This window comes from Ylistrum balloti, unplaced genomic scaffold (assembly GCF_031769215.1).
Source record: "Ylistrum balloti isolate Yb309-2 unplaced genomic scaffold, AGI_CSIRO_Ybal_v1 Utg370572, whole genome shotgun sequence".
Classification (NCBI taxonomy): Eukaryota; Metazoa; Mollusca; class Bivalvia; order Pectinida; family Pectinidae; genus Ylistrum; species Ylistrum balloti.
The window spans coordinates 892,094-917,791 of record NW_026782358.1 but is presented as its reverse complement, the minus strand read 5'-3'; the positions used below and the strand labels follow the sequence as shown (position 1 = coordinate 917,791).

Below are 25,698 nucleotides of genomic sequence, written 5' to 3'. Positions count from 1 at the left end.
AAATCACAAATTTAAAACAAATTAGATACTTTATTCATTATCACAAAAATAATTCCACATAACATTGAACGACATGTTTAATGTAACTAAACTATGATCACAAAATATTGCTGTTCTATTGGATTGTACAAAACGATTGTATAACATATAGACACTCACAATCTCGTATGTATTTAATTTATATATTTTGGTACGTAATACTTAATGAAGATCGTTATTTGAAAGAATATCAAGCAAAAAAAAAAAAAAAAAAATTGTATGTGATTATATAAACGGATATCTGTAATTGGAATCTTTGAATTAATTCAGACATCTACATCACAAAAGAATACTTTTTCGATAGAAAATAAATACTAACCGGAGGCTAATTGGCAATTGCTTTTTAGGGGTTTCAACTACGTATCGCGTACAATTTTTAATAGTATAGGTAATATTGGCATATGACACATATAGATGTATCTGTATAATAAGTTATCGCCATCCATATCCGTTATAGACCAACATACGATAATATACATACATATACACGATACTGTCCACATATGTATATGGGGCTAATTGGCAATTGCTTTTAGGTTCTTCAACTACGTGTTGCGTGTAGGTTTTAAATAGTATGAGTAATATTGGCACATGATACATACAGATGATTTATAACATACACAGACATTATCACATTCTAATTTGCTTTCTAGACATTTCTGAAGTATTTGCTTATGAAGAACTGCAAATTAAGCGTTAAAAGAGTAACAATAACGTATACATGTATAAATGTTATTCTTAAATGGGCTTGTAATTATTAAAAAAAAAAAAAAAAAAAAAATTCGGGGTTTCAAACGTAATACTTTAGTAATCAGATACCGTTCGTTTGGTACAAAACCTGACAAATCGCTTACTTTTCATACCCGCTGTGATAACATTATTTGGAAGTCTCAAAAACGTTTTGACAGGTTTTAGGTGTCTTGATCGCATTTTTGACAGAAATGACCGATGTGATTCCAATTCATTGTATCCACACTGATTGTTTTGTTATAAATTTAAAGCATCAGTAGAGCCCTTGACTTTTGAACACATTATTTGTAGGAAAAATAGTTGATAATGGCTTAGCACCATAAAGCATTTATTCCAGCTGCAATATGTTATATATAATGAGACAGACTTCTACACAGACTCTAGTCGGGAATGATAAAAAATTACTCTTACGAGACATATCCATCAAATGGAACAAGTCTACACCATAAACCTATATGATATACGAGTTGGAATAATCAATGCGTACAGACAAATGGAAACTACGCTTAATTTGACTAGGATTTTATGATATTGTGCAATTGTGTATTGAAGTATACAAGGAGTTTGTTTTGGACGTGAACGAATTTTGTGTGTCAATAAATGCACGTTTTCTTTTTCAAGCCTAGTGTTTTACTATCTGTTTCTGTGGTAACTACGTTTCTGTGTTTGATGTTGTAATGAATGTTTATGTCCATTAAGTTGAAAAGACATCTACTTGAAATGGTGAAGTCGACCATTTAAACCTATTGCTTAATTTCACATAGATTGAAGTCTTATTTTACCGGCAGTAAAGCAATAGAGTAAATATTTTCACCAATTCTTCATTTATTAAGCTGACGGTAAAATACACAGACCAATTACAGTAACGCATACGATCCAAATGTTGAGAACAGCTACTTATAAGAAAGAAAGAAAGAGAGGAAGAATCAAAGAAAGAGACAAAAACGAATAAAGACAGAAACTGACAGCTTGCGGTTCCCTAAAGAGATCGATGGTGAAACTGAAAATAACAAATGGCAAAAGACATGTTAACCATACCTGGTTTGATCTCTCTTCATCATAAACTGTGTCCTGAGAAGTTATTAAGGATTTCTTAAACAAAAAATAAATAAATAATCAAAATAAAATCATATCTGCACTCTCCACCTTCACTCCATTATTTCGAAAGTACATTAAACATGTTCATTTCATGGTGTGATGTTCCTGTTTGATTCATCAAAATGTAAATGATACTGATTATAATAATGTCAATGATTACATTAGAATTGTTTTAGTATTATTTTTATATTCATTTTACCTTTTATTACTCTATCGGAATTAACATGTAGATATATATAGTTGATATGAATTCAAACCTAAATTGTAATGCATTATATTTATATAAAGGAGTCGGGCATATCATTGAAATACGATGTTTTCAATTTATAATCATATAAACTAAAGTCTGTTACTTATATCCTATTATTCACTCATCGTTTCGCCAAATATCACGACCCGGTTCGAATGTGAAAACCTTGAATGATGGTTAAATGTCATGCATTCGAAAGTAAAGGACCCAGACATTTACACATATCAAGACAACTTTCAACTATCAAGGCTCCAACCTGTTCATCATACAAAAGAAGTTAAATGATACTGACACTTTTTTTACAGGAGTGAACTCGAGAATTGATCAAGGTTATTCATTAAAAAAAAAAAAAAACAAAATTGTCCATTATCCCAACTTGTTCTACGGCAAATACGAAACCATATCCTCTTGGTAACCCATTATTGTAACGAATTTAGCACCTGCGACAACGGAAGTTAGTCAATCTAAATTCAAACTAAATCATTTCATTTTGACATCCCTACATCAGAGTATAATTATAACTTATATCACGACTAGGCCTCTTGGTTATTGAACGGAAATTACTTTAAGAAAATAGTTTAATGACGGACGGGCGGTAACACTATCACGATAAGAAATACCTTCCTTGCCCTCTAGTTAAAGTTAATTTTAAGAATATTCGAGTAGCAATTTCCCGTTATTTGTATTTTCTTGTATTTATCGTTTGATAATATATACAACTTGCAATGAGACTGTTAATATCCGTCATTTACAGACTAAATACGGATAAATTGCATATCACATTTTCAATAAGAGTCGTTTTATCCCTTCAGAAATGAAAATATAATGATACTAACAAAACAAGTTCAAAAGGGACAATATTTGAAATTATTCTCAAACAAAAACGTAATAGTAACAGCGGAGGGAGATAACATTTTTAATCAAATTATTCTTATCTTATTGGTAAAATAATGACCTCATGGATTAAAAGTAATGGTTTTCTGCGACGAAATAGTACAGAATTGTTTAACGTGAACACAAATTTCAATTATCTTTTGACTTATTGTACAAATTTTTAGTTTTCGGGAAAAAATTAAGCCAGGAAAACCCATGCCAATAAAAACGTAAATGGTGCCATAATGAAAAGTTTTTTGCAAAAATAATTACCTTTCGTGTTATTTATAAGTTTCATTTGGTACGATAAAGGGTACGTTTTGTTCGTATTTGTTCGTAATATGTTATATATTGAATGTACAGGCATAATATACATTGGTGTGAATATTTGAATTTAAATGATAAAAGGTATTAAAATTCAGCGATGATCCGTCTTTATAAATGAAGTACAAATGGGACTTCTGGACAGCGAAAATACAAGCCATTTATGCACCAACAGTCATTTTCTAAAAAAAAACATCAATAGGAGATCATTGATTAACTAGCACTCCATCAAAACTTTTCGGCTTTCATAAAAATGATAAAAACCACAACTTTATAATGAGGAATAACACTGGTAGCTAATGAAAACATTTGACTTAATTTTAATCATTCTGGAGAGTCTAATTCAGATTCTCGACCATCTCTATTAAGACCACGTATGTGTACATATTGAATTGTTTTTGTGTTGTAGCTAATCGGTTGTCCTCCGCTGCACCATGGTTGAGCAAAGAGACCTTCTACTTCTTCCAAACTCTTTCCCTTTGTCTCAGGTAGCAAAAAGCCTAACGTTATGACTCCTATTAACGCCATCCCCGCGTAAAGGCAAAACGTTCCTTAAAACAGAAGAAAAATACATTGAATTTAAACATGGTAATGATATTTGTAATCAAGTTGAAATGACACCCAGTTGCTTCATTGCAAAGATTTTTCAGTCCATCATGATAATCAATACACTGCCACCATTAAGAACTTAGGTCTATATACGTTTATATATCTAATGAAATTCATATTCGAGTGCCTATAAGTTTACAGCCAATATGATCCTATCAGACATCATGTTATCTACGCATTATCCTTCTTTACACAGACAAAAATGATTCGAATGGTGTGATTGATATTATGCTGATGGATAAAAGGATGTTCAGCAAAGTGTTTTACGCTGGCAGTTACTGATAAAAACCGAGTACAATTAAACTTTAAATATCCATGTATACAAAGACTAGATATTAGAAAATGCTGTTTTGACAACTTTTCAGGTCCCACCAGCTTAACATTTCAACGTGACCACTTTGCAAAGATATTAACGCCGTGCATCACTTGCGCCATTGGATGTAAGCTATCAATCAACTGGGACGTTTCTCGCAATACACCGTGGGCTTTACAGAATTGCATGGAGAAAATGTTCCATTGTAAGAAATGATAAATCGGTTTCATTTTCATTCTTCCTCTTGACAGCTTCACGAAACCATATATGATATTTATGCTATGTATGAGGCAAACAATAGTACAGAAAATGGGATTGGCGAACTAACAATGGACAGAAACACGACCGTTGTTGATAAAGGAGGTGGTCAAGTCACTGTAAAGATTATCGCATTTGACATGTAAAATGCAAACTTTAATCGACAAATGCATTTACTTGAGATAGGCAAAATGATCACATCGAACACAAATCTACGTTAGGCTAAAAAAAGCTTAATTCAAGAATACTATTGAACACATATCGTAATTTTAAGTGCTTCCGGTATTAAATGTTTTGAGTTTTTTTTAATGAAGATAAAGATGGACTATACAGTAACACTACCAAAAAATCTGAGAAAGTTTTTTCCTGCCTCGGATTTTAAAAGGGTTTAAAGAAACACACATCTGATACGTGATAACTTTTTTTTTATTTCTGTCGTTGTGGAATCTATTCATAGGAGAATAATGCATCAACATTCAAATTTCTTTTTTGCTTCAGCCTAATGATTCAACAAACTTGGAATGCCTATGGCTAATCACATAGAAAATTCACGTGACTGGCGTGACTACAATACGAGATAAACTTCGGTTTTGGATCTAACACGAAAGGCAGTTATTGCTTAAGCATAAACTGTCCTGTTAACAGGGATGTATATATATAGAGATATAAGAGTACATACCCTGTCTCGTTAACGTTTCGGTAAGGCTTATAAAAGACATAGAGACGGCAAGATTAAATATCCAGTTTGTAAATGTTGAAGCAGCATTTCCAGTGCTTCTTGCCCATAAAGGATATATTTCGGAATTTATAGTCCATGGCATGGGTCCCATACCTGTAAATATAACCGAAGAAAGCATGTACGATATGACATGAAATCAAATTCACGATATTGTAATATTTACAAGTAAAAAGCTGACAAAATATGAAGCTGTGCGCTAAAGACAGTTTTGCGAATTCCTGAGGTTTGCTAGGATAACATACAGTATTTAGTTAATCTGAAAATATCGAATTGAAAAGTCTTTGCTGGTGGACGCACCTTCAATTTAGTAGTACTTGTGCTAATTCTAATAATTAAATTCTTAACTTCTTAACTTTCCATATCTCTAATTCCTGGTATCAAGAAATCGCAATAGAAAACTGTGATAGTGCATTGTGCACTTTAATAAATTATTCAGCATAGTTTATCTTGTACACAATTTATTTTGAAATATTGGAATTTTGTTCACCGTTGGGTGTCTTTTTTTCGTCTCTTACGAAATATGCTTCCATAGTCTCCTTCGAAAGTGAACCAAACGTTTATCTAAACATAACGAAGAAAAGTGTTCTTTATGCATGTCTTACCGGGTGCAAAGAATATAAGATAGAGAACTAATCCCGCCATTGGCATCCATGAGTAATCAGTCGGACAGTAGTCATACGCCCATGTTAGGTTTCCAGCCAAAGATGTTGTATTACATCGACCAATTGTAGATTGCCAAGGATCCTCGTAGTCGGTCGGTAAACAGGAACTATTTAATGGTCCTCTTATATTGTCTAAATAACAATATCCGCACTCCAGAGCTCTCATACACTGATTACAGGTTCTATAAATAGAAAATGATTTAATAATAATAAACAAAAACTGGAACAGGCATTGGAGAAAGGTTATATATCACAAACGACAAGCATGCATGGATATCTTGTAATTGCTTGGAAAATCACTAAAGACTTACGTTAGTGTTGAACAAGGAGATTTGGCCGATACACTTTCTATATTAGTAACAGCTGGTGTGTAGAGAGCTGAGAGATGGAAACCAATGGCCAGCCAAGCTAAGCTTATAACAGCACCTTTATAAGAAGTACACAATTATTGCATGAACAAAGATAAACAGAGACAAAGCCTAACTGTTAATATTTGGTTAAAGCAGAATGACAGTACCAACAAATCAAATGACAATACTAATATATTTAGCCAAATTGCACACTTGGTTGAATAGCATGCCACTTATCGAGCCTGTGGCGCACAATCAAACAAAAATGAAAACACCTCGTAATTGTAAATATACAATCGCAAACACTTTAAAACAAGAATATTGCAAGGAAAACTATACGCGGTTTTAATCGATTTCCATTAATGATGCACGGTGATAAAAAAAATCCTTTCAAGGTACTATGAACGAAGTAAAAATCTTTCCAAAATTAAGTTACAGCATATACCAAAACCACTTTAAAAAGATGAAAAGCTTTTAGGTATATTTGTGAACGCATTAGTCGAGAAATAAACTAGTTGTCTGCAGACGAATAGGTCAAGCAGTAACAAATAACGTTATCATACATGTAATGATAACGATAGCTTCACCTATTCTTACCTATCAGACTGCCAAGCGTTAGAGCACGTCTTCCAATTTTTTCAACCAAGTATAAACCAAGAATGGTGAAAACAAAATTGACGAAAGAAGTAACAGCAGACAGCCAAATAGCCGTTTCGTCTCCCTTCACTCCCGACATCCGTATGATTGTAGCACTGTAATACCTGTTTATGGAGAAAGTTAATAACACTTCAATGTAATTGCATCACAGAAATAATTGTTTTAGGCGAAACTAATAAAATTATGTTAAATTGAATTACTATTTTACCGGTAGGGTTAGGAAAATAAAAGAAATTACTTTCGTTGTTTTTTCATATAAGATCTTGGACACGGAAACACTTTACACAATATTTTTTAAAGATAGATTTTTTTATAAACTGTATAATTATATATAATAGAATAATTATAATGACTTTTAATACGTGTACAAAAGACACAAGTGGATACCATGTGTCCATACGAAATTTAAATAAGATAAGTAAAGTCAATTAGATTTTATCCTTCCAGGACTCGCGAGTGATGTTCTTAGCCTACAATAAAAACGTGCGACGAAAGAAAATTATCAAATAAAATCAAAAGTTCAAATATTGAATTAATTTAATCTTTGCACTCGGAACCTTAAAATTATTTAAACCATGGCATGCAAAGCATCATATTCTACCCCGGTAATCTCTGGTAATTTTAAACTTTGTACAAAAACACATAAGTGAAAGTAATTCAGATAAATAAATAGCATCGCGAAATAAAAAAATATCGAGGTGTCAAAATTTACATATTAATTGCCATGATTTGTATAAAACTTCAATAAAACAAGGCAATGTTTTCATGTTAAAATAACTTTATATTCGGAGTGGTGCAAAGTTTTAGTTTGGTTTTGTCTCAAATGACGACTCTGATACTTACATAACTGTATTGATTCCAGCGACCTGCTGAAACAGCTGTAAACTGCATCCCACGATCAGAGCCCGTCGGATGGATGGTGTTTGTATCATTTGGATAATGATAGGCATCTTTGCTGGAAGAAAGATGATTTCTGTTAAATTCTATCGCTCCGGGGAATTCGTTAAATCGGAATCGACGTTATCAAAGACTTTACATGTATGAGACGAATTATTTCAGATTCCATATTGATCCCAGAACTGAAAAGTGTCGGAATTCTTGCAGAAAATGCCGAATTCGTTTAAATTTGATTGAAGGTTAAGACTTTATATCAATTTTCTGGTAAATGATAGGGTTTTTAGTGACAGTGAAGCCAGACACAGCTGTTATTCACCTGTCATACAAATGAACTTCCGTTGCTATGTCAATAGCGATTGCCAGAGTCTATGTATAAGTGCATATTAGGGGAAGCTACATACTGATATTGACAAAAGTGGAGCTAAAATAGCAGCTAATCATGATTCTATTACGATTTTTCATGTCAGCGTAATTATTGAATTATTGTTTTATTACAGATTTGCGAATACTTGATATGATTAGAAACAGATGGCGTTTAATGCAGTATAATCATTAAACTGGGATATTATCAAGTAGTATTATCTATCGATCTAGGATCTAAGAGATCAACTTGCTTTCCTTATTACAGACAAGTTTAAATCTGTTTCTTGTTATATTGACTATCAATATCATCACATGGTTCAGTGCTTTGTTGACGTGAAAATCAATCGAAAGTTCATTGTGTCATCTTCACGTACAATGTATCAAAGGCATGCCTTTGTGATTTAAGAATAAAATTCCAAAATATCATGAAATATCAAATACGGTGTCCTTTATTAAGAACAGACATGATCAAGTAATGCTGAATAAAGAAGGGCAGCATCGTATTAACCATTATTTCAATCTACAATCGATGAAGCAGTCGTCCTATATATCTTAATACCTCAAAAGAATTGTAATGTTCTGAAAAGAAGGGGCGGCTTTATGTACAGGGATATAAGGAACGAGGAATGCATTGTGAGTCTTACTGATAAGGTGAAATAAGTTTGTTAGACACGTACTCAGGGGACATTCGAAATATAGCACAGACTATCAAGTTTCATTAAATCAAAATTAATATTCTGAAGTTACCTTATAGATCAATATTTCTTATCATATTAATATTACAGGTTTTATTCATAGTTCTATGATATAACTAAAGAAATAATTTTTTGATGTATCATCTTCTCTTTCATTGTTAAACACCTCATCTGACACTGTTTTGCACACTGCTTTAAGCTTTCGTTTAAGCTGATTTTGTATGAACGTTTTTCTAGCTGATACTAATCAGGTTTGTTGGAACAGATTGAATTGCGAGAGGCGTTTTACTGTGAGAGGAAAACGCATTGCCCGGGGAAAACCCATGTGGTCGGGTAGGTGACCACATACCGTTTTACATCCGTTCGGAGAATCGAACCCTGGACGTCTTGTTGAGAGACGAGTGCATTACCAATGCGCCACTCGATCATCCTTTACTTGCGCAGAGATGATTAAGTTCAATTAATGATTTTATATGGATATCAGTATAAAGAAATGATAAAAGATAAGTTTGAAAAATTCTATTTGAAAGTATTGGTTCATATTGCAAAAGAACAAGTGATTAAACAGTTTCATTAGATTAACGCCGGAAAGATCTGTTTAATTATACATAGAATCGGAATATCTACATAAACGCGTAGACTTTGTTGCCGCTGATGTAGTTAACCTATGAAGAAATAGACAAATGATCAAAACAAAGTATGCCTACATCGTTTTTGTTCCTCCACTTCTGTTTCCTGACAGCTGCTTTTGATTGACTCGTATTCTTCTTCAATGTCCAGTTGTCCCCTCATTGTCTGTAGCACTCTCCGTGCCCGCTCGTCCTTGTGGTTGATAATGAGCCATCTAGGACTCTCGGGCATCATTATAAAACCGAGGAACTGCAGGAATGACGGGATACCAGCAAGACCTAGCATATACCTACCATAAACAAAACCAAAACATATACAATACAGCATGGGGATAATGTCATTAGTACAAGTACATAAAACTGCTTATTAAAAAGAAACGACTAAATAGATATCGACTTTTGTAAAACCATTAATTCTCGTGGGGTATTTATTTTCGTTGAATCCATGATTTAATTCATTTATAATAAACGAATAAAAACTGACAATATAGCACTGGTGGATTTCATGAACAAGACGTAACCATGAAATTATATATATTTTGGAAAGCCACGAAATTTGAGCATCAGGAAAACTTATTTGTTGCTTTAAAATACCTCCATCCTGTCGATTCATCCCATCCAAAGATGCCGTCGACGACATTTGCTACGAATTGTCCACAAGCAACCATAGCAATATTTGTTGACACAAGTCGACCTCGAATATGAACTGGAGAACATTCAGCCAAGTACATCGGGATTGTTGTCGATGTCATACCTAGAACATTAAAATGAGTTGGTGAGAGGTATGATGATATTTCCAGTTTTTATTGAAATGTGGTTTTTCATCTTCGCAGCTAATTGATTACTATCAATATAATTAGTGTTCGGGAAAAATTGGTTCATTTCCGTGTATACTCCTTGCTCACAGCAATCTCGTGGAGCATGAAACCTTTCTTAGAAACAAATATTAAGATGACGGTGTTAAAAGAACATGTCTTACATTGACGTTTTTATGTATACATGAATGAGGCAATGCAAGAAAATAGTCCCTCTCTCAAAAAAAAAAAAAAAAAAATCAGGGATGAGTGCTATGAAAAGATTGGTTGGATTATAGTACAGCTAAAGCTCCAGCGGTCTTCAAGTAACAATAATAATTTGCAATACTATCAACATTAATGCTTTAAAAACATCCTTAAATTCTAAAAGAATCAGATCAAGTGCAATATTGTTATATCTCTGTAAGATTTATGAAAATTGTTTTAGATCGATAGTAAATCTGTTAAGGTTAAGAAAAATATCTTAGCATCATCAATAACACAGGAAAATACTGACTTTAGAAATAGTCATAATCTAAACTCAAAATGAATATAACTTGCAATGAACAAAAGAAAGCTTCACAAGCAAATTCGTGAAAAAGTACAAGGAGAAAAAGACTATGTTGAAGAAAGACTGGACTGTCATTGCTATACAATGCTGTAAAATTACCTTAACAATACAATATATAAACCATAAAAAATAATTCCCTCTAATCATTTAATGATTTCGAATAGTGTTTTGATGTATAAAAAACTAAGGCAAAAAGTCATGAATTAGGAAGTCAGTATAATTTATAAAAATGAAATGATCGACAGGTAGCTATTAGACAGATGCTGGCAAACAGCTTCGTGATGTAAATTAATTCCTTTATTGACACTCTTGTATCTAATTCTACTAATTTTTTTATCGAAAGATTTGAAAGACTTGTATTTCTTTTGTAAAATCTATGACATGTGAAGGAACATATACTGCCATTCAAGTACGCGAGATAACAGTATTCGTAGACCGAAGAAGAAACAAACGTTATTCTTGCGAACATAAAAAATGACATTTACAGTTTGTCTCTGTGAGTCAATTAACTTAAACGGTAATCATTTACTGAAGTAGTGTAACGAGACATTTTTGGAGAGCGATGGGGGTGTGGGGGAATGGAAGTTACGTCCTCATAACAGTCAAAGTCATATAATGACAGCACCATAAATGCTGAGTCCATTGACGACTCCTTTCTTATAGCGCCATCAGACTGAATATCTTACACCTAACACCGAGAATTCGTAGCCATCAACTCTTGTGCAGACACTAAAATCAAACCAAATGTGAGGTAGTGTGAAGAGAGACTGGAAAGGATCACCAGATTAGTTGCCTCGTACGATTATGTAATTGTGAACTGTCGATTTCACCTCTAACGTCCTATATGCATGGCCTGTAGCGAAAAAACAACTTTTATAGAAAGCTCTAATAATGTAATTAGAAACAAAAAAGATTTAGACATGGCGTAACTTATGTTGGCTTCAGTGGTATATGGTGTTTATCGAAATCCATTAAAATACACAAGCAAATAGTAGACATACATCTACATTTGCATATACGTATTTGAAACAGGATATCAATATTTTGCAGACTGCCGTACATTACAGTGCCTATTTTGTTCTGGGATATTTCAATGAATCATAAAATGACTTGTATATTGAAGTCCATATCCATATTCCCTACAGTATGAAAAAAGGACATCTTGATCGATCGGCATGAGACCCGTATAATTAAAATGGGATGAATACCCCGGGTTTTTATTCCCAGTCCCTTGCAACGCAAATACGTAAGAAAATTACGTCCTGACCTTTGTACAACTCATGTCAAAGCACGTTGTCGTGTTTGCTTAGTCAGCGATGCTCAGACGTCTGAAGATATAGCCGCTGTTTCGTAAACAAATCCAGCGTTAACACCAGTTGCAGCGTTCCGTCTGAATGTCGGCCTTTTGACCTATTCCCAAACCATGCTTCTTGAAATTAGCAATATAAATATTATGGAGATATAAGAACAATTCCAATTGAGTTGCTCTAAAGAAAATGATGTTTTTCCAAAAAGGTAGTATTCCGATGCATATCAGCTTAAATGTATTATTTAAACGTCCGTTTGCTTTCTACTCAGTAAAACAGCATGCAGGCATGCGTGTCTGTTTTATAGGTATACAAGTCAGTGTTGTTTGAATTATTCATGTTGTATACAGGTATACGTTCTTTTAAATTATGACCTAATTACGAAACTACGTCAACGATAACGTATTCACTGATCTAGCTGTTATGTAACATCAATAACGACAGCCGTTAACATGTAGTTCTGAATTTATTTATTTGTACAGAAGATCATTTCCGCTGATGGCAAGAATTAATCAACACTTAAACGCTTGTAGCAGAAGTAATGAGACAAAGCATGCAATATTGCAATGAAATATGTATGTAGAGTAATTATTGAGGTTTGTAATAAACTGCAATTTATTATCTTTCCTTGTAGGATCATTGTGACCTTCCGGATATGTGACTGATTATTATATTACCACTTAGGGAAAACATTATATCAACATCGTTTTATGCTGAAATGCTATCAATTATTTCCAGGAAACACTTTTAACTCTCTTTTAAGATGTAATATCTCAAATCAATGTCAAATTAAGATGTGAATATGATGTTACAAATTAAGTATTATGTAACCTTTGAGAAATACAATCTCTGCCGGTTGATAATTCGTTGTTTCAACCTCAGTAGAAATTAGTAATGCATTTGAAATTCATTGTCTCGCAATCACTTTAGGTAGTGGACACGTGTGCGGGACGTAGCGACGTAAGTACGAATTTATTTGATTGGAGTTGTTATTGTTTTGTTGTTGGGATGAATAAACAATAGAAGGAGTAAAGAGAAATTATTTTCATATAACATACAAAATTTCGTTGTTGGTATCACGATGTTCCGTGCTATCGTGGCCTGTACATCGTTCAACCGAAATCAACGCCAGGAAACTGATATCGTCAACCTTATTTAGTTTGAGTCAAAATTTGGAGAAGTCGAAATTTTTTCCATGGTTCTTTGACTGTTGTATAATCGCACAACAGAGATTGTATTAATGCAATGCCAGGGAAATTATAGTCGATAAGAAAGCAGAGTTTTCCCTTGCTTGAAAGCACCCTCAGCTAAAATCGTTATCAGTAGGAAAGAATGTTGATAATTTGATGTTATACTTTACCAACGGGCAGCCTTTAGTAAACATATCGCTTTTAATGCTTTGACTAGCGCTATATATTGGAAAGAATCAAAATATGTATGATTAAATGTCACTCCAATTTCTTAACGGCTCATTTGTTATCATTACACTTGTCAATTTCATATGTCAAATGATCACAAAACAAATAAAAATTACACAATCTTCCTCTCCTTTATTTCTATTAACAGAGTTGTATCTTATTACAATGGGTTTGCTAACACATAACTCAGGATACAGTTTTAGCTTGGGTGCTAAGCCAATTCATCTAATATACATGAGTTAAGTTGATAGTATGCTTTATATCATACGTATCGTAACGTAAGAATTAAAGCCGTTATATAATCGTTTATCGTCACGTTATGACAGTATGTTTGGCACTAATTGCATATTCATCTGATTAATTACGCTGTAAAGCAAGACCACCCAGACCCATCCATGCTTTTACAGGAAATCATTGATCTCGTCTCATGTTACACAAACCTCATACCACAAAACTTTGTCAGTAATTTCACTGTCCAACGGTGTAATACCTCAATTTCTGTCGGCGATAGATCGAATCTACCCACGCATATTCTCCAAATACTAAAGCTTATGAGTAATTCATATCAATGCTGAAAGTCGAAACTGAATTGATTTAAACAGAAACATTTCTGCGATAGATTGCTAAATAAATAAATGAAATATATATTTATCAATGCTAAATCGATACCAAGTTGTAAACGATGGCGGACAATGGGCGAGCAGAAAAAGGATATTTTTACGTCCGCTTTTTATTTACCGAAATTGCAGTAGCGATTGTTTTTAACTATCCTTGCATGTCATTGAATTTTGTAAGTAGCCTAACCTATTTGCTATTTAAGCTTTGACTATATGTTGATAACCAAATTTAACACGGAATCATGTTGAAATAACTAGGAATATAAAGAGATTAGTTAGAACGTTCTGGAGTTTAATATCTATGACCTATAATGCCGTTTGGTATAGCTCTTCTTAATTTTTTGTTGTCCAATTTTTACAGATTTTGATCCAACGTATATTCTGATTATAACTGATTCAGATTTGCATTATATTTAAGGGTTTAATAAACGTATGCCTCCAGCAACCTCTCCATACTTGCTGTTATTTCCATGAGTTTCGTCAGACAAAATAGGCGGTTTTTATGACCTTTCTCCTTACAATACTTCACCCAGACCTCATAAGATCTGGCCTGACTCTGCAAATGGGTCTGTCAATCTAGGATGTTTGTTTATATTTTGTAACCTAAGTCTTGTATTACTACCGTAGTCTAAAAATCAAGAGTGGGCGGCACGGGCAAAGCATTTCTTATGAAGTTATCGTTGAGGTCTTACTTCTGAAGAGTTTTGATAATACCAACAGTCATGTTAGGTGTAGCTCTCCCATATATTTTGCCTCTCTCTACGTAAGACTGTAAGACTGTCATAGCAATGACATAGAGCGTGCGAAGAACAGACAATGAATATTCATGAGTCTATTTACATGTTTATTGTTTGTGTTTAGCAATAAGTAAGTGTTGTCCTGTATTTTTTTGCATATGCATTATCTTTTTTTCTTGTGTACTCTGATATGCATAAACAACTGATAATGATGATCCACTAATAAAAATTGAGTATCATGAATATTACATTTCCTTTATTTCTTTCACAAATGCTTAATCAATAGTAAGAGTAGTGGAAAATACGAAAACATGTCAAGCAAAACATTGCTATCCTTATATTACTAGCGCTACCGCCCTAAGAGTGCTTAAAGCACAAGCGAGCTCTCTGGTCAGAGGGTCTTAATTAAAAGAACATTCCAAATGAATCAATACAGCCCTTCGGCAGAGACCTTTATGTAGCCAAAATAAAGTGATATGATTTCATTACTGATATTAGACTAATTCAATAAATAAAACTTCTAAAATCTATGCCTATATTAAACGCATTAAGTGAAACGAGATATGTTTGTCTGAATAAGTGTAAACCTCGGCAAAAATTCACAATGTTAATATAATGAAATATTGATGTTGGATTCAATTTCGCCATATTAGCGGTCAATAAAGAGATGATCAAATATCATGCTAACATTTCTGCAGCGAACGAAAATCTCAGGAGATATCTGTTTTGCCTGTATGCAATATACATGGACATCAGTTCATAGACATGTGCGATTTAAAAAAAAATCACAAAATCAATGTTTGAGATTTAGGCTCTATCTTTTAGACGTGTGCTTCCACTTATATCCTTAAGCCTAAAGTAAATGAATGTATCTACATTTCATTTATGAACTACCAAATTCAATAGGAATTCATAAAGATGATGCGGAGTTTGTCAATGCATATTAAAAATAAATATTTAAAAAAGCGTAAATGTTCCCAATAGAAGAACAATAAAAAGTGTTCTTTCTTCTCTTCAAAGTAAATAAACACAAGGTAAATTAATTTCCCACAAACATCGCCTATTACAATATATTTGTAAGCAGTGCGTTTCATATATGTAATTAGTGTCAGGAGGATAATGCATTATATTCCAAAATTAACAACATATGACATCCTGTGGAACAAAGGCGAAACACACAGCAAGAATATATGTTGGCTTTGGTATATGTATATAGCCTTGAGGAAGTAGTTATATTCATCGGAAACGTGAAAAAAGTGAAAGCATTACATTATACACATCAAATCACAATAAACAGAATCGAAAGCAGTGACAGCAGTGACAAATATTGATATCAAATGACAATTCTGATTTCATAACGATTTCAAATGTGACAATCTATTCCGTGTCGTAAAATGGCTCATATATTACAATTACGTGTTCTTTCATTCTGATATTTCAACGCAAACTGAAAATAGTTCATTTGTTTGAAATTTTTAATGTATGAAAGTCATGAAAAAATGGAAAAATGATTAATAACAATTAACGAAATGTGTCATCATTTTGTCTAAATATCCTTACATTGTTATACTAGCGTGTTCTGTTTATCTGTGGAAGTTGAATGACTACAAAATATGTCATCAGTATATTAATTTCATAACTGACTTAAAAAATCAGCGTAACGATGTATTAACAACTAGGCTTAACCGAAGTACAATCTCGGTGAAGCACGCATCCTTATTAGTCTGGGGGACACCACTGAGTGGGAAATGCTTTTACCACTTCGATAGATCATCGTCATCTGTTTTACCGGTCACATGACTAGAATTGTTTACTTAAAAAAAAACAAAAAAAAAACACAAGGAGTACTTTAAACAATGACGTCTATAAACGATCTAAATGTTTGTTTTTGTTTGTTATCTGCTTAAAGACATTTTCAGAACATTTGTAGAACACTAACCAAATATGTAGGCAATGGTTTGAAAGAATGGTACCTCTGTCGTGGAATTTTAAAAGTCATTTTGTAAGTTCTTTTCATTAAATAGTTTTAATATATAAATCCTAGTAATTCGCATGACATCACAGCAATGTACCAATTATCTTAACTTTAGTCATTCTTTGCTCTGAGATATTAAAAACATTGGTCTACGTATTGTACTAAATAAAGATATAGAACCATACCACGATTAATCTTTTTTGAGTCATATTAGATATATGTTGGCTCTCAAATATGTATATATTACATCCACCTTGTCCCTTTTGTTTGATAATGATACGAGAATGATAACTGATTTATGTTCACTTCAATACCTTTACTTGGGGGCATTCTCTTTAATTGCTATATTAACGGCATAGAGGAACTAAAAAAAAATATCGCTAAAATATGTACACTACCTTGTAAGGAAAGTGTGAAAAAACGCTGTGGCTGAAAAAATCATTTATCGTAATTAGGTTCTTTGTCATTTGGAAATATTAAAGAATAAGAACGAAATTTCATTGCTGTATAAAATGCATACGATCTATGTAATTCTATTTTAATGCCAATATATTTCTGTGAATAAATAAAACATCCCGAGTGTTTGGATTGAACATCATGTAAAACAAGACATATCAATAAACACAAAAATGGAAATTAAAACAGAGCATTTTGTATCAAATGACAAGTCGTTTCAGCATCATTTTGTTTTCCAATCTATTTATATCCATAATACAATAGAAAAGTCAGAGACGTTGTTTCTAGGGATCTTATTGCGGAAATTTGATTCCAATCGACAAGCTTCATTACAAATATGGCAAAGTGGCTGCTTTGGCCTCTGATCAAGTTTATACTGATATCAGAGACATTTGTTTTAGATCAAAGTAAAATTAATCGAAAGACAATACAACATTAGTCGCATATTACCTTATACAATGACAATTTAATGACAACACAATGATACAGTCGGTTTTTTCATATGATAGACATACTTCTTAGACAGTGCATGGACATTAATTTAGAAGACAATCAATCATAATTCGGATTTCGATAAAGGATAATAATAGTTTTTGTTTTCTACAGTGGTAGTTGATATTGATTAACGGGCTCCTGGAAGTTGGTTTAGCATGGTGTATATATATATCACTAATGACGTGGAAGGCAGTGCGTGGGTGCCCCCATCCCAACTGCCTTGGCTGGCCAGGACTAGTACGTGGATCGACAAGTAACAATATAGAAGAGTGTTGTAGTCTCCAAATCTGCATGGCAGTCAGCGTTTAGTTAGGATCAATAAATCATTATTTCATTACATGAAATTACGAGCATTTTTATTTGAATGAATAAGGTAGCTCCAACATCAACCCGAAGTTTATAAGAGGATTTAGGCAAATATGTGTTCTCAAAGATATCAATGAATTTTTCTGCCTATCGTTATGCGTGAGGCTTGTACTTTAATATTTTTAATTCGTCATACTTTTTGTCGACATGATGGCTATTACGCCGACTCTTCCTCTGAAAAAATATTATAATTGATATAAACGCTGCTTGTATTTTCATGTAATAGAATATTCTTCGATATTGTTGCTTATTAATAGGAGATCTGGCCAGACAAGCAAATTGAGATGAGGCACCCACGCACTGGCTAAAACAACTTCGAGAGGTAACTACCATTGTAGAAAATAAATACCATGATTTTCATTTACTGAAATCTGAATTAGAATTGATTGTCTAATAAATAAAGGTATGAAGACTTGCATTTTAATGTCCTTTCTGGTGTAGTATTTTTGGTTATTTTCATGGCTTTCTCTTGCTGAAATTGCCCAATACAAACTAAAGGAAAAGGAATTCCGAAGGTCTGTTTCTGTTCCCTCATTGTACTTTCAAGCACTGCCCTTGCCATTCAAGAGGCTTCCCATTGTATGTACAAAATTAAAGAAAACAAAAAACAAAACGTATTTCCTCTCTTGGTCCCCGCTCAACCCTCCCCAAATGGGTCAGACCCACCGTGGTCATTGCTTCCTCTTCGCCAAAGAATGTTTAAGGCCAAGTTTGGACAAAATGTCCTCATTCCTAAAGAATTCGGCTGCAGGAATCTCCTCCATTTCCCCAACTTGGCCCCACCCGTCATCCCCTAGGGGGCTGAGATCCATCGTTTGTACAAAGCTGAGTCCCATGAACCAATGATGCCTCAGTCCAAATTCGTACAGACTCCTACAGAAGAAGGATATAAAGAATTCCCTCTATTTTCCTTATGGGGCTTTGCTCTTCCCTTTACTTCAGACAAAATTTGTTTGAAAAAATCCAACCTTCTTCTTGAAGAATTATAAAGACGTTCAGGGCCAAGGTAAGTCCGACCCATCAATTTATACAAAATTGAGTCCCATTTTTGCGAGAATGCTTATGGCAAGACGCAGACTGACGAACGCCGCAGTATGCCATACGTTTATGTGGCCCCTGGCTAGGTCAGTTAAACAATCTTACTCTGCAATAGAACTGAAGGACTTATTTCAGTCACCCGCCGTCCGTGCTTAAGCGGGTTCATCCATTCGTATATTTTAAATGGTAAATACGGGAAAATGTATACTGTGTTGCACTGTTGCTTGCTTACGTCATTTATATTCCAGGAATAAATATTTATCTCGTTACAATACACAATTGGTTTATTTCCTATATCATCTTTAAAGGTACGCTATATCAATTTGCTTTTCATCATTGTCAGAATACTATCTGACAGCCTAAGTTTTCGTTGTGTGGAATGATGGAATTGGTCAATGTCTATTGGTATTATATACATATTACAAATGGGAAAGAATGCCACCTCAAATGAAATACCTCAAAGTATAAAACAACCTTAATGAAAGTCATTTCCGGCTTGAGATTCTGTAAACTGCAACAAAATATGTGATTTGTATGGATTGTATATAAAGAAAATGCCTAAGAGATAACGTATATTTCGATCTATCGAACGCTATCCGAAAGCATTGTAGCTTTGGTTCTATCTCATTGTCATTCAGATTGGCTCTCGCTGATAGCACGTTGCCATCGCGAATAGATTGTGTTGAAGGAGAACACCATAGATCGAGACATAGCTCCTCTATCTTTATGCGAAATCATGTATTGTTTGCCGTGTATTCTGATGGCATATTTGTATAATAATCATTCCCATGGGCTAGTTATCTCCTTTGAGGGAATTTATGATGGAAGTCGATCATTGTTGGCGAAGATTCACATGACCCTTCCGACCTGTATAGGTTTGTGTATATTACGTGTATGGACATTACGTGTGTGGGCTTGTAATTGCTCCAAACGTCCAGATCTGGACATAATAACTCAAAATTTGAAAGAAAACGATCGATTTCGTCTGATATTTCTCTTTAAAGGTTACGACCTTTTATTACTAATAAACGTATTCTGTCTGTTCATAGACTTGAATTTTATGTCTTTCGAAAAAAGTTGAAGTCTTTATTCTATAGGAGCAAAATCTCCTAAACAATTGTAAGATCAGAATTTGAAAACTGATGGCAGAGCGCTATAAAATGTCAATCCGGAATCAAAACTGATCCATCAAAATAGAACATGAGAGCTCGGACGCCACGCGAGGACGCATCATGTATCGTGTATTCTTTGACATAGACACTGTATTTCTAGCAAGCGAGGACAACAGAAGTGTATTAGCAATGGGAACGGAAAACATTCAATATTGTGCTAAATTTATATGTTACCACACACTGTACGTTTACATTGCCTTTCTGTGCGCTTTCATATGAAAGCAGATAAAATTAACAAAATGCATCAAATTGTAAAAGTGAAACGCTTCCGTAGGGACATCTCCCTTTAGCTTTTGTGAAAACAATCCGTTTAGATACCAAACCTTAGACAATAACATCGGAGCCAACGCAAACCCTGAATATGTAGCTTTACTTCAGGATATTGGATATCACGACATCACTAATGTGTAATTATTCAATAAACATTGTGTTTCCCGTATTTATATCCGACTGCTACATCACATGACATATATCCGACTGCTACATCTCATGGCATTAAAAGCGATGACCATTTTCCTCTGGTTTAGACTAGCAGCGAGTCAATAGACCGGTAATTGTCTTTGTATCACAAGCTCTGACCTTGGGTAGGGATACAAAAACACTAGTAGAGCTTGATTCACAGTCTATGGTTCTTCGATCGACCCATAAGACCCGCAGCGGACATCATATGTGTTAATTACATGATCTGACAATACTACGCCGTGCCTACGTTTATAATCAGGTATTTGCATTCAAATCATTGCCAACAGAGAATCATCACGGAATACGGAACTACAAACAACAGTTATGTACGTACTAAGAGAACCGCAGAAAATCTCACTTAATTGACTTCTAATATATATTTTCCGCGATGGCTGTTTTTTATATTGATCTAGTGCATCCTACAATCTTCGTATATATATATATATCATACAACCTGCGCTCCAATTTCTAATTTACGTAAAAGGTACGTGAATACCATCACCCTTTTTGTTACCAAAAAAGGCAGACTAGATATTGTGTCAGATACACCGAGTACATGAATATAAGATTTTCCTACTTAAAACTTGATCTCTCCAGCGTGTTATGGCCCAACCCGATTTATGACAGTTAGAATAATCCCTAACACATGATAATTTTATTGTTTATTGACTTTGAACAACCAATGTTATGCCAAGGTGTTGTTTCCTTGTTGTTGCTAGGACTTGTGGCTAAATTGCCTTGCACAAGGAGACGCCAGGAAAGCACACTACCGTTCGTGAGTTCAGCTTCCTGAGAAACGCAAACCAAGCCGAGTTTGGTTCGAACCACACACCTCGGATTTTTGTAAAATTTGATACACTAATAATTGCGCTATCATGACCGACTTAATCATATTTTACGCAGATTTGAGAATCTCATGGTAGGAAGCTTTTGCTGGATATTAACTATTCATAAGTATTTCATCGTTAACTGAATTTTCTGTAGAAAACCTAAAGTATAAAAGTAACACATATTCAGCATAAAATGATGTACAAAATACAGATAAGGGCGAATAGTACTTTAAATGCAAATTTAGAGTTAGGTACAGTAAAGCCAAACTGAATTAAGTGATTCATACAGCTATTTCGTCCTTCTAGTCAGGAAGTTTGCAAATAATAGCTACAAATGATTTCAGCGTTTTCTGAAGTTTCTTATTTCTAAGTATTAAGTAATTTAGTGATAATTGGTACTGTGTAACGTAACTGGAAACAAATAAATTCTTTCCAGTCCACCTCAACCAATGTTATTGACAAAAAAACATTGTCTATCTTAGTCCTTTCCTTATAGTGACAACAGTTGCTTCAGGAAAAAGAAAGTAAGAAAGAAACATATGACAAATATACATTAATATGAAAGAGTTCATTTAAAGTAACTCCTAAACTTTATAGAATAGGTCAATTACACACAAATATATAGTTACACTTTGAAAATGAGAGGATTGGAAAGAATCAAACATGAAATGAAGACTTAATGGGTTAAGAAAATCGGTAAGGTTAAAAAAGATGAAAAATGATAAGACTATATATCAAATAGAGATAATTCTAAACAAGTGAAGTTTGGTAGCAGTATAAGATGTTTGTTCTCCTCCCGTTTTACATCATTTTTGAAGATTTTAAAACTCTAAAGATATAATGAGGTATCTATCTGAAATTGATATGTCAAATGGATTCGCTTTTATCCTGGTTAATCTAAATAACATTCAGTACTGTACATGCTGAATATGCTTTGCGTGGTCCAAATTTGAAATCAAAGGAAGACGGCAAAAGGGTTTATATCGCAATAAACCAAAAATAACACTGGGCAATAGAAAATAAGTTGATCACATCGAAAGCAACATTTGTGAGAAATACATACTGTGATCGTTAGGTTTGTCTCCAATATGTTTTTGGTTATATGGCAGGAAATATCTCATAGTTAAAGATTGTTATTTGATGGTATAAATTTTCCTTAGTTTTTTTCAAAAGCTTCAAGCAAACAGAGTAAATGTTCTGAGTCTTTGATATCCTTAATCGATATGTCAGTGTATCAATTTCCAGTGAGTCTGTAGTACATGTAATATCTTGTATTTGTTCAATGTACAGTGTAGTATATAATAGCTATTCTGGATTGTGGTATTGTTTCCAGTGAGTCTGTAGTACATGTAATATCTTGTATTTGTTCAATGTACAGTGTAGTATATAATAGCTATTCTGGATTGTGGTATTGTTTCCAGTGAGTCTGTAGTACATGTAATATCTTGTATTTGTTCAATATATAATAGTACAGTGTAGTATATAATAGCTATTCTGGATTGTGGTATTGTTTCCAGTGAGTCTGTAGTACATGTAATATCTTGTACTTGTTCGATGTGCAGTGTAGTATATAATAGCTATTCCGGATTGTGGTATTGTTTCCAGTGAGTCTGTAGTACATGTTATACCTTGTACTTGTTCAATGTACAGTGTAGTATATAATAGCTATTCTGGATTGTGGTATTGTTTCCAGTGAGTCTGTAGTACATGTAATATATTGTACTTGTTCGATGTGCAGTGTAGTATATAATAGCTATTCCGGATTGTGGTATTATTTCCAGTGAGTCTGTATGTGGCAGAGGAGATATACACTGCTACATGTAGTACATGTAATATCTTGTACTTGTTCGATGTACAGTGTAGTATATAATAGCATGTATTGTATGAGTCTGTATAATAGTAATATCTTGTATTGTGTTCAATGTACAGTGTAGTATATAATAGCTATTCTGGATTGTATATAATAGGTATTGTTTCCAGTGAGTCTGTAGTACATGTAATATCTTGTATTTGTTCAATGTACAGTGTAGTATATAATAGCTATTCTGGATTGTGGTATTGTTTCCAGTGAGTCTGTAGTACATGTAATATCTTGTACTTGTTCGATGTGCAGTGTAGTATATAATAGCTATTCCGGATTGTGGTATTATTTCCAGTGAGTCTGTATGTGGCAGAGGAGATATACACTGCTACATGTAGTACATGTAATATCTTGTATTTGTTCAATGTACAGTGTAGTATATAATAGCTATTCTGGATTGTGGTATTGTTTCCAGTGAGTCTGTAGTACATGTAATATCTTGTATTTGTTCAATGTACAGTGTAGTATATAATAGCTATTCTGGATTGTGGTATTGTTTCCAGTGAGTCTGTAGTACATGTAATATCTTGTATTTGTTCAATGTACAGTGTAGTATATAATAGCTATTCCGGGTTGTGGTATTGTTTCCAGTGAGTCTGTAGTACATGTAATATCTTGTATTTGTTCGGTGCGCAGTGCAGTATATAATAGCTATTCCGGGTTGTGGTATTGCTTCCAATGTGCTTGTAGTACATGTAATATTATATTTGTTCAATGTACAGTATGGTGCCTAACAACCATTCCGGGTTGTGGTATTGCTTCCAATGTGCTTGTAGTACATGTAATATTATATATTTGTTCAGTGTACAGTATGGTGCCTAACAACCATTCCGGATTGTGGCATTGTTTCCAGTGAGTCTGTATTACATGTAATATCATATATTTGTTCAATGTACAGTATGGTGCCTAACAACCATTCCGGATTGTGGTATTGCTTCCAATGTGCTTGTAGTACATGTAATATTATATATTTGTTCAAGGTACAGTATGGTGCCTAACAACCATTCCTGATTGTGGTATTGTTTCCAGTGAAGCTGTAAAACATCATTTAGATTAATGACCGTACATAACTCCGTAACATGTTCTATCAGAGTGAAAAAGATACGAAACATTTGATCTAAAATAACTATGACAGCCTGTCTTGTTTCATTGGTAAAGTCAATTCGAAGGCCACTCTAAAGAATGGAGCTAGTGTGGCAGTGTTAGTACAATGACGGCAGTTTGTGGAACGTACCAATAATGACTCCGTCTTTATAAAGACAACTCCATGATGCTTTTTTGACGAGGAATGTCCTGACTTCAACAAAAAATCATCACTACGTCTGACTTAGATCAAATAGTTTAACTAACCCGATTTTGACATGATTGTATTGAACCAAGCTCAGTTACAAGGCTTTGCTTTTACTTCATGCATCTGTCTTTGATACAGGCTTAATTTTGCACACATTTGAACTACACCACAATTTACTTGTTTTCGATTTAATCTTATTCAACATATTCAATAGATTCCACAAAAGGGATTGTATCAGAATTCGATAGGCATGTTAATAGCATACTCGAATTCGAGTGCTTTATAGAACTGTTCATCGACTGCACGTCCGCATATTAATTCTGGTGACAACCTCTCCCGTGCACTTTTGCCTGTAACAAATCTTTGTCAGATGATGCATTTAGAAGGGAAATAAATGATGTAGTTAAATTACCCCGGAGAATATAATTAGTCTCCCTTATTCTTCCGTTTACCGTTGTTAACTATTTATCCAAATGAGCCCGAAATAGCTGTTTATCATATCGACATTCGATATTCTCCAATTTTCGTCTCAGCAATGTCCCGGTTGGTTGCTCTGACATCAATAAATCAGCAGCCATTGATTGATATTGCTGTCTGTCATAATTCGCTTGTCTTGCCCGCAAGGAGCTCATGGATGGTAACTGATGTTTTAGCCTAGACATAGAAGTTAGGACGAGACGAGGTTGTGACATGTGAGAAGACTCCGCGTCCTGCAGGCAATACACACACCATTACGGACTGCCGGGGGTACATTGCTCAATTGATTTTTGGTTTTAAGGGTCTTCCTAAATACATCGTTACA

At 33.9% G+C, this 25,698-nt stretch overlaps 1 protein-coding gene across 1 annotated transcript in view; it reads right to left on the bottom strand.

Moving 5' to 3' along the window:
• Positions 1 to 3,658: 3,658 nt before the first annotated feature.
• Positions 3,659 to 25,698, bottom strand: part of LOC132556485 (proton myo-inositol cotransporter-like) — a 48,164-nt gene continuing 26,124 nt past the window's right edge. The window contains exons 2-9 of the mRNA XM_060220895.1: positions 10,101 to 10,260; positions 9,585 to 9,796; positions 7,766 to 7,877; positions 6,863 to 7,026; positions 6,227 to 6,341; positions 5,856 to 6,097; positions 5,194 to 5,346; positions 3,659 to 3,885 (exon numbers count right to left, since the gene is read on the bottom strand). Coding sequence (XP_060076878.1) covers positions 3,659 to 3,885; positions 5,194 to 5,346; positions 5,856 to 6,097; positions 6,227 to 6,341; positions 6,863 to 7,026; positions 7,766 to 7,877; positions 9,585 to 9,796; positions 10,101 to 10,260 — 1,385 coding nt within the window. The remainder of the gene's footprint in view (positions 3,886 to 5,193; positions 5,347 to 5,855; positions 6,098 to 6,226; positions 6,342 to 6,862; positions 7,027 to 7,765; positions 7,878 to 9,584; positions 9,797 to 10,100; positions 10,261 to 25,698) is intronic.